Below are 10464 nucleotides of genomic sequence, written 5' to 3'. Positions count from 1 at the left end.
TTTTTGAAAGTGTCACGTTTAATTTCTTTCTTTTTTTGAGGTTCCATAATTTTTTTGAGGTTCCATAATTTTTTGAAAGTGTCACGTTTAATTTCTTTCACCAAACCTTGGCTTTAACATTTAATGAATGAATGAAAGTATGTGTTTCAAAAAAAAAAAATGAGAAAAGTGATTTGTCAAGAAAAAAAAGAAGAGACGAAGAAATTGTAAATTTTGATGTTATTTCACTTTGGTGTAATATTCTTATACATTGGTGACTGTTGACTGCGTAGATGGCGATTCCCTTTCAGTGGGAGCTATCGTTGGAATTGTGGCTGCGATCATTGTCATCGTCTTGGTGCTGCTCGCTCTTGCGTTTGTTTTTTACCGGAGGAGAAAATCGCACCAAGAAGTTGATTTTCAATGTGAGTTTATCGTTGGTATCTGCTCAATGTTCATGCACCTTTGTTCACTTTGTTGATCTTTTTCTGGCTCGACAAGAGAAGTGAATTTCTTTCAGCTTAATAATATTATTAAACTTTTTGCTGTGCAGCTGGTGATGATATCTCAACTACACATTCATTACAATTCGATTTTAAGACTGTTGAAGCTGCAACAGATAACTTTTCAAGGAGTAACAGGCTAGGTCAAGGTGGATTCGGTGAAGTGTACAAGGTATAGTTAAGTTTGTTCAACTTCTTTTTCTGTTACTTCACTGGAAAGTTTGAAACATTGAATCAATATGGGTTTGTAAAAATGTCAATTTCATTAGGGTATACTTCCAAACGGAACTGAAGTTGCTGTGAAGAGACTGTCCAAAACATCAGGACAATGTGCACTACTAGAGTTCAAGAACGAGGTTCTTGTTGTTGCAAAGCTTCAGCATAGAAATCTTGTTAAGGTTCTTGGGTGTTGTTTGGAGCCGGAAGAAAAGATTATAGTCTACGAGTTTGTTCCTAACAATAGCCTTGATTATTTACTTTTTGGTAGGTTGCGGTCAATACTACTACTATATTTGATCAGAATCATAATGATATAGATATTCTTGAAAACTGCGTGCTTTATGCGTATGCATGGATGTGTAGACCCTACAAAGCAAGGTCAGTTGGATTGGACAATGAGATACAAGATCATTTCAGGGATTGCTCGAGGAATTTTATATCTTCATCAAGATTCACGGCTTATAATCATACACCGTGACCTTAAAGCCAGTAACATTCTTTTAGATGCAGATATGAACCCGAAAATTACGGGTTTTGGCATGGCCAGGATTACTATGGTTGGCCAAACCCTTGAAAATACAAGTAGAATAGTTGGAACATAGTAATTTCTCTTCCCCTTTGATATCCTATGATTTGAAGTCTTTGATTGTCATCTATATGCTCAAGTTCACTCTATATATGTTTCAGCGGTTATATGGCTCCCGAGTATGCAATGCATGGCCAGTTCTCCACAAAATCTGATGTATATAGCTTTGGGGTCTTAGTTTTGGAGATTGTTATTGGCAAGAGGAATAGCAGCTTCCAGGAAACAGATAGTAATGATAGCAACTTGGTCACATCTGTAAGTATATAAATAGAAACATCAAACAATATTCTTGTAACTACGATCAGGTTTCAGGTTTCAACGTATTTAATCGATCTATCCTTGTGTAGGCATGGAAGCTTTGGAGAAATGGCTCACCGTTAGAACTTGTGGATCCAACTGTTAGAAAGACTTGTGACAGCAGTGAAGTTACCAGATGCATCCATATCGCATTGTTATGTGTTCAAGAAAATCCTATGGATCGTCCAACTTTGTCGACAATCATTTTGATGCTCACTAGTAACACAGTTACCTTACCTGTGCCTCACCAACCTGGATTTTTTTTCAAAAGCACACGTGATCAAGACTTATCAGCTGAAGATTTGGAGTCAGGTCAATCTACTGGAAAATGTGTTCCTTTCTCTATCAACGATGAAAGCATTAGTGAGTTAAATCCTCGTTGAAGATCAATCTTGATGTCCTTTTAATACTTCTGAAGTCCTTGTTGCGGTGCTAGGACTTGAATCTCCCTGCGTTTTCTTTCTCAGATTAGACGTCCCTCTCACTTTTATTCTGTGTGATTGTAAATTTGTAATCAAGTTTTGTAATTTGAATTATGGAAGTTTTTAGTTAATGATTAAGGGTACTCCAACTTATTTACCCATTGGCTGGTCAAACGATGTCCATAAGCTCTGTTTTTCAGCCCTAATTGGACTTAAACTCAGCTATAGAATCAACGGTATGTCCGTTACCCCATTTTCATTTATTTGTTTCACTTTTTGAAGTTATGTCTTCGAAAAAATATACCAAATGCGTCCGGCTACCAAAATATTGTGATTTGTTTCAAATCAATAATGGGATCTCCAAGAAGATGGTTTAAGAAATAATACTCAAAAAAGATTATAAAAGCAGACAAAACGCTGAATTGACCTTTCAAAAACATTACTTCATGGATAAACGGGTCACCATTAGACCCGGTTATTAAGAAATGGGTCACCATTAGACTCGGTCTTCACTGAACCGGTTATGGTAAAACCAAATACCTTAATCGAATATGGTCTACTCACGTCTCACGGTAACATCACATCCATCGATTGATTATGCAAAGTCTCCATAGAAAAAAATCGATGAAGATTGGTCAATCCGCACAGCTTCCCCTGGAATACTAGGATTGAATATTCAATTATGTGTGAAAATTAAATCTCTCAAAATAGGAGGTTTCAGACATCAAACAAAACACAATGGGAAAGTGGGAGATGGCCGTTAACTTGTCAGTAGTCTTCTTGTTTGTGTTCATAAGCTCTTGTGCTGTCTCTGTCTCTGCACAACAATGCTTTAATTTCTCTGATTCTTTCACACCCAATCATGCCTACGACGTAAACCGCCGAGCCTTGCTCTCGTCTCTTTCTTCGGAGGTCACGGCTAATAACGACTTCTACACCACTGATCAGATGGGACAAGACCAGAACAGGGCGTATGGTCTAGGGATGTGCATCCCAGGTTCTGATCGACAAAATTGCTCCAACTGTATCTACTTTGCTTCTGATGGGTTGATAGACAGATGCTCTAACCAGACAGAAGGTGTCGCTTGGGCAGGATTTGATACTTTTTGTATGGTACGTTACTCCAACCGTTCGTTTTTTGGATCGCTCGATATGGAAGCAGTTATTCAATCGCTCGAGGCAGAGCCAGTTATCCAAGTCACCTTGACAGACTTTGATAATGCATGGGAGGCCTTGATGCGTCGTGTGATAGCCGAAGCTACCTCGTCGTCGTCAGGGTCCAACACCATGTATTATGGGGCGGACAGACAACAACTTGGTACTTCGCGGAGTATATACGGTTTCGTGCAGTGTAGTAAAGATATTTCTCCGTCGAAATGTGAACAATGTTTAAGAAAGAACGTGGATGACTACAGATCGTGCTGCAGTGGGAGACAACGTGGCATTACTGAGAGACCGAGCTGTTTCATGCGATGGGATCTTGATCCATTCTTTGGAGTTTTTGAGGATAACACAGCGCCAGCTCCAACTCCTCCTCCTGAAAAAGGTAAAAACTCTTGTTTTTTTGTAATTTCTTAGTTAACCATGCTTGAATTTGTTGTCACTTTCCATGAGTTACACTCATTAATCTAGCTTGAGCAATACGTTAATAGCTTCCAACATATTTTTCGCCATAACCTCTAAAATGATAGGTGATTTGGGCTTGTTCAGGTAACAGAAAGATACCTATTGGCGTTGTGGTGGGAATCACTGGTGTTCTCACCTTCGTGATCAGTATGCTGCTTTCACTAGGGGTTGCTCTTTGTATTAGGAGAAAAGCGCACCAAGAAAATGGAAATGAAAGTGAGTTCTTTATTATTTGGCACAAAGACATAATTGTGGAAATGATTTCAACACTAGTATATAAAGATTTGAGCCTATGCCTATCCATGGCTGGTCTGGAGCATAGGCGAGGGTTTTAAATTCATTTGAGCATAAATTCATTTTTACATGAATAACAAAATCATAGAGTTTTAATTGAGCTTAGAGCATCAAGTAAAAAATGAAAATGTTGGACCGGCACTGAGCCTATCTTAATTAGTTTTAATTTGGAAGCCATAACCTAGCTATAAAATTATGAGTTCAGGGTATGAATTGAATGTTTTCAGATTCAGTATATTTCGACACCAATGTTAATTATATATTCATATTACTTCTGTCTCTATTTTTCTCAATTATTTCTTTCTTGAAGGGAGGTCAAGGACGACTTATGGTACTGCACCACCAGATATTGGTATGAGGCTACCAATATTTCCGCTAAAACAGTTGATCCAACCTAACACTATCTATGATTTCAGTTGCAGATGATATTACAACCTCAGGCTCATATCAATTCGATTTTAGAGAAATTGAAGCTGCAACATGTAACTTCCAAAAGAGTAACAAGCTTGGTCATTTGGTGAAGTTTACAAGGCATAATGTTCTTAAACCTTCAATTACTTGTTTACGTTATACACTCAGGTGCCAAAAAAGAAAATAAATTCTGATAGTGTGTTAAGGTCAAACGAATTCACAGGGAACGTTCCAGAATGGAACCGAAGTTGCTGTGAAGAGACTCTCTACAAATTCTGGTCAAGGTGAACAAGAGTTTAAGAACGAGGTGCTTCTTGTCGCAAAGCTCCAACACAGAAATCTGGTTAGGCTTCTCGGGTTTTCAGTCGAAGGAGCAGAAAGGATACTTGTCTACGAGTTTGTGCCCAATAAAAGTCTCAACTACTTCCTCTTTGGTAAGAAACAATATATTCATTTAATCTTAGTTCTTAGTCTCATAGGTATATACTCTAATGGTTCTATAAATTGGATGTGCAGACCCTGTAAAGAGGAGTCAACTGGATTGGAGAAAACGCTACAACATTATTACAGGAATCACTCGAGGGATGTTATATCTTCATCAAGATTCACGGCTCACAGTTGTACATCGTGACCTCAAAGCCAGCAACATTCTTTTAGATGTCGATATGAATCCAAAAATTGCTGATTTTGGATTGGCAAGGAATTTCAGAATGAACCAGACTGAAGCAAATACAGGAAGAGTAGTCGGAACAGTGTAAGTAATTGCACATACTCAGTGATAATCTGTCTGTCCTTTTCGTAAAATTGATAGTGATTTTTGATATGTTTTGTAGCGGTTACATGCCTCCTGAGTATGTGGCTAATGGGCAATTTTCGATGAAATCTGATGTGTATAGCTTCGGAGTACTGATTCTGGAGATTATTGGTGGCAAGAAGAATAGTAGCTTCCATAAGATAGATGGCTCATTACGAAACTTGGTCACATATGTGAGTTCTAGTAGGCCAACACGTAAACTCAAAAAAACTTGTTCTCCTTTTTCACTATGATCATGGTTGTTAATTTCTTTACAAATGAATAAATAGGTTTGGAGGCTTTGGAACAATGAATCATTGTTGGAACTTGTAGATCCAGCCGTTGGAGAGAATTATGATAAGCATGAAGTCACTAGATGCATCCATATCGGGTTATTATGTGCTCAAGAAAATCCAGCTGATCGTCCAACCATGTCTACAATCTTTCAGATGCTCACTAATACTTCAATTACTCTGCATGTGCCTCAACCACCTGGATTTTTCTTCAGGGATGGAGCCAGTCCATTAGCCGAGGGGTTAACAATTGGTCAGTCTAGTATCATGTCTTTTGCTTGTTCTGTCGATGATGCATCGATTACAAGTGTTAACCCTCGCTGAGATTATAGTCTTTCCATAAGCCAAGACCCAATAGTAATTTCATTGTTAATGTACACCGAAGTTCACGTTATTAAATTGACAAGAGATAGAATAACTAAATACTCACACACAATAATTATCACTATTGGTCGTCCCAAATTGTCAGCAATCATGTCGATGCTCACTATCGACTCTGTCATTTTATCTGTTTCTCTATCTCTTGGATTCTTCTTTCTAACTAGCCGCAACCAAGATTCACGGCAGTATAGGTTACGGCCCAAATCTCATACTATAAATGATGTAATAATTAGAGATCTGGATCCTCGTTGAAGTTGTTAAAACATGTTTCAGGTAATGTGTTCTTTTTCTCCAGGTAATGTTTATGTGTTATTCAACATTAAAAATAAGAATAGGCATATATATATACACTTGTCTTGTTTCAAAAAAAAAAAAAGGCATATAGACACTTGTCTATGTATACATCATAAATAAGAGTATAGGAGAAGAGGGAAAGAAAGACGAGAAAGTTGAAAAGGCTATGTTTTTCTTGTCTTGTTCTTGTCTGACTTCTTCAAAACCCACTTTATACGTCCATATTTTTGTTGCATAATAAAAGTGACATTAAGAAGAAGAAAAAGCGTTTACTTTGACTTTGATTGACTTTTTTTTTTGCTAAAACGACTTTGATTGACTTACCGTAGTCGTTACTCCACAAATCATCCCCCGTTTCACGGCAATCTACAAAAATCACAAAGAGAGAAATAATATATTCGTTATATAAATGAGTGCTTCATGATGTAAACACAACTGACAGAAGTCAGAACCATGTCTTCTTGCACCTCTTTCATCTTCCTTGTCCTTTTCTCCTTACTCGCTAGCTACAGAGCTTATGCTCAAAATCCTCATTACACATATCATTCTTGTTCAAATACAACAACTTATACAAGGAACAGCACTTATTCCACCAATCTCAAAACCCTTTTGTCCTCTTTCTCTTCCCCAGACGCCTCCTACTCCACCGGATTCCAGAACGCCACGGTGGGACGCGATCCCGATAGGGTCACAGGACTTTTCCTCTGCCGGGGAGATGTCTCGCCTGAAGTTTGTCGTAGCTGCGTTGCCTACTCCGTCAACGAAACCTTAACTCGGTGTCCGAATGAGAAAGAGGTCGTGCTTTACTACGAAGAGTGCATGCTCAGATACTCTCACCGAAATATTCTATCGACGCTTGTATACGAAGGAGGGTTTTTCATGTTCAACGGCAATATTTCATCCAATCAAGAAGACCGGTTCGAAGATTTGGTGTCCAACACAATGAACCAAGCTGCCGACAAAGCAGCTAACAGTTCTAGGAAGTTCTATACGATAAAAGCCAACTGGACAGCACTCCAGAGTTTATACGGCCTGGTTCAGTGCACTCCTGATCTGACAAGATATGACTGTTTGCGTTGCTTGCATCAATCCATCGATGGAATTCCTCTTAACAGAATTGGGGGTAGACTTTTCTGGCCTAGTTGTAATGCAAGGTACGAGCTTTACTTGTTCTTCAACGAAAACGACACTAGAACACCTCCAGAACAACATGCACCGCCGCCACCACAGCCATCACCGCTACCACCTCCTCCCGCCTCTACTTCTCCGGTTTCATCTCTTACACGAACTGGTGAACTCTTTTATCTTCATCTATCTATTACTATGGTTTCTCAAAATATTCAACACTATCCGTTCTCAAGAAAATGTTTTTTTTTTAATACGCAGGTAAACATCATGAGAATTCAAAAGTGTTAACAGTAGCCATCGTCGTGGGTATTGTAGTGGCTGTTTTGATTTTCATAGCTGGTTATTGTTTCCTTGCAAAGAGGACAAAGAAGACTTCAGATAATGCACCAGCCTTTTATGGTAAGGATTCCAGTGAATAACAACCTTAATTGATCAGTTTTTTTGTCTCATCTGATTGCTAGGAATTATTGTGCAACAGGGGATGATATTACAACCATTGAGTCACTGCAACTTGATTATGTAATTATTCAAGCTGCAACAAATAACTATTCTGAAAATAATAAAATTGGTGAAGGTGGATTTGGTGAGGTTTACAAGGTACTATTCCTTAATTTTCCATGAGGTTCTGTACTTTTTCTTGAAAATTTATGTCAACACATTTGGATAACAAGATGGTGCTAATGAAAATGGACAGGGAACATTCGCGAATGGGGTTGAAGTTGCGGTGAAGAGACTGTCGAAATCATCAAGACAAGGTGACACAGAGTTCAAGAACGAGGTTGCTGTTGTTGCAAAGCTCCAGCATAGAAATTTGGTTAGGCTTCTAGGATTTTCTCTTGAACAAAAAGAGAGGATACTGGTCTACGAGTATGTGCCCAACAAAAGCCTTGATTACTTCCTCTTCGGTCAGTTACATTTGTTGTTTTGTTTCAGTTATTCTTTTGCCATATTCTTGAAACTTGGGATTACAAATTATTAGAGTTTACTATAATACCATCGATGTGCACACACAGACCCTGCAAAGCATGGTCAGCTGAACTGGACACTACGATATAAGATCATTGAAGGGATTGCCCGGGGAATTCTGTATCTCCATCAAGATTCAAGGCTCACAATTATACACCGTGACCTCAAAGCAAGTAACATTCTCCTAGATCGGGATATGAATCCGAAAGTTGCTGATTTTGGAATGGCTAGGATCTTTGGAATGGACCAAACCCAGGATAACACAAGCAAGATAGTTGGCACCTAGTAAGTCTTCCACACAACTTCTTGTAAGATGAACTTTGTTAAACATGATTTTGCAAATTTACCAAAGTTTTGTTGTGAGTTCCAGCGGTTACATGTCTCCTGAATATGCGCTTCATGGCCAGTTCTCAATGAAATCTGATGTCTATAGCTTTGGAGTGTTAGTTCTTGAGATTATTAGCGGTATGAAGAACAACAGCTTCTACGAGATAGACGGTGCACATGACTTGGTAACATATGTAAGTTTAAAGGCAATCAAGCTTTATATTTAGCACTTTTACAATAGTAAACAGTTTTTTCAAGAATTGACTTGTTGATTGATATTCTAGGCTTGGAAGCTTTGGGGTAATGGAACAGCTTTAAACCTCGTGGATCCAATTATTATTGATAACTGCCATAACAGTGAAGTTGTTCGATGCATCCATATCGGCCTTTTATGTGTTCAAGAAGATCCTGTAGATCGTCCAACCTTTTCAACCATTTTTGTAATGCTCACTAGTGACACTGTTACTTTACCAGTGCCTCGGCAACCAGGGTTTTTCGTCCAGAGCAGACCTGAAAGAGACCCACTTGATTCAGATCAGTCTATTACAACCAAGTCTGATCCAACATCTGTTGACGATGCGTCCATCACTGATATATATTCTCGTTGAACATGGTGTTTTACCTTAAAGTTTGAACCTACTGGTATTTTTAAAACAAGTTAACAACTTTTGTAGCTGTCGAATATAGTTTAGTTTTAATTTGGCTTTTCTGTTTATTATAGAAATTGAAATCAATTAACACTATTTGTAAGCCAATTTGGTTGTGGTGTTATTTGATGCAAGCTCCATGTTTCGTTTAGTTTTCAATATGAATTCTGTAAGGTTTTTTGTAAAACAAAGAAAAATATAATTGAGTTTAAGCACTGACTTTTGACTTCGACTTCTGTTTAAACTGCTAAGACACGATCAGGTTTCAGAGAATTCTCAGTGTGAAGAAGTGAGAAGATGTATCCACATTATTGAAAACAGAATTTTTTGGGAGTATGCATGGATGTGCGGCACCCTAAAAAGCAATTAGGCAGTTGGACTGGAGTAACTGGACAATGAGATACAAGATCATTTCATGGATTGCTCGAGGAATTCTATATCTTCATCAAGATTCAAGCCTTACAATCATACACTGCAACCTTAAAGTCAAAAACATTCTATTAGATTCTGATTTGAACCCGAAAAAATGCGGATTTTGGCATGGTCAGGATTATTGGGATTTGGGGTTGATCAAACCCTTGAAAATACAAGCAGAATAGTTGGAATATAGTAAATTATTTTCCTCTTTGAAATCCTATGAATTGAAATCTTTGATTATCATCTATATGCTCAAGTTCATTCTATGTTTCAGCGGTTATATGTCCCCGAGTATGCAATGCATGGCCAGTACTCCACAAAATCTGATGTATATATAGCTTTTGGTCTTAGTTATGGACAGAGCCAGTCGTGAACAAAGCTGAATGAAGCTTTGGCATATATAGTCTCCAATTTTTTTGAAGAAAATTAGATAGACAAACTCTAAAATCTGAAAAATATAAAGTAAACCTACAATCCCCAAATTCTCTGTTTGACCCTGTCAGGGGATTATTAGTGGCAAGCGTAATAGCAGCTTCCACAAAATCAGGCAGTAATAGTAGGAACTTGGTCACATAGTAGCTCATACATACATGTAAAGAAAAAGAGGGAAAGCAAGACAAGAACGTTTAAAAGGCTATGTTTTTCTTGTCAGATTCGTCTAAAAATGTTGGAGTTTTCTTTACATGGCTTTATCCACTTAATACGTTCATATTTTTGTTGTACTGTATAATAAAATTTTCATTTAAGAAACAAACGTTTACTTTGACTTATGATTGACTCACCGTCGTCGCCACTCCACAATCCATCCCATGTTTCACGGCAATCTACAAAAGTCACAAAGAGGAAAAATATATTCGTTATATAAATGATATGAGAGGTCC

The 10464-nt window shown here is 38.0% G+C and overlaps 2 protein-coding genes and 1 pseudogene across 2 annotated transcripts; all 3 read left to right on the top strand.

Annotated features, from left to right (window-relative positions):
- Positions 1 to 247: 247 nt before the first annotated feature.
- On the top strand, positions 248 to 2160 carry LOC106442648 (cysteine-rich receptor-like protein kinase 34; the record flags this gene model as incomplete). The annotated part of the gene is made up of 6 exons (XM_022717394.2): positions 248 to 404; positions 533 to 654; positions 752 to 965; positions 1065 to 1302; positions 1389 to 1542; positions 1635 to 2160. Coding segments are annotated over 6 exons (1218 nt in total), but the record flags the coding sequence as incomplete, so codon positions are not given.
- A 181-nt stretch (positions 2161 to 2341) lies between these two features.
- On the top strand, positions 2342 to 6496 carry LOC106440515 (annotated as a pseudogene).
- Positions 6497 to 6515: 19 nt separating this feature from the next.
- Positions 6516 to 9385, top strand: LOC106440513 (cysteine-rich receptor-like protein kinase 15). Its single transcript, XM_013882202.3, has 7 exons — positions 6516 to 7389; positions 7485 to 7625; positions 7705 to 7823; positions 7921 to 8131; positions 8240 to 8477; positions 8563 to 8713; positions 8804 to 9385. Exons 1-7 carry the CDS (start codon positions 6552 to 6554, stop codon positions 9125 to 9127), a joined length of 2022 nt encoding a protein of 673 aa, XP_013737656.2. The 5' UTR covers positions 6516 to 6551; the 3' UTR covers positions 9128 to 9385.
- The last annotated feature ends 1079 nt before the right edge of the window (positions 9386 to 10464 follow it).

This window comes from Brassica napus, chromosome A3 (genome assembly GCF_020379485.1).
Source record: "Brassica napus cultivar Da-Ae chromosome A3, Da-Ae, whole genome shotgun sequence".
NCBI lineage: Eukaryota > Viridiplantae > Streptophyta > Magnoliopsida > Brassicales > Brassicaceae > Brassica > Brassica napus.
This window is presented reverse-complemented; position numbering and strand designations above follow the sequence as displayed.

Excerpts from the sequence above, each read along its gene's own strand:
- LOC106440513 (XM_013882202.3), top strand. The coding sequence starts at position 6,552 with ATGTCTTCTTGCACCTCTTTCATCTTCCTTGTCCTTTTCTCCTTACTC. Across the intron at positions 7,626-7,704 it reads TAATGCACCAGCCTTTTATG|GGGATGATATTACAACCATT; the intron begins GTAAGGATTCCA and ends ATTGTGCAACAG. Across the intron at positions 8,132-8,239 it reads CCTTGATTACTTCCTCTTCG|ACCCTGCAAAGCATGGTCAG; the intron begins GTCAGTTACATT and ends GTGCACACACAG.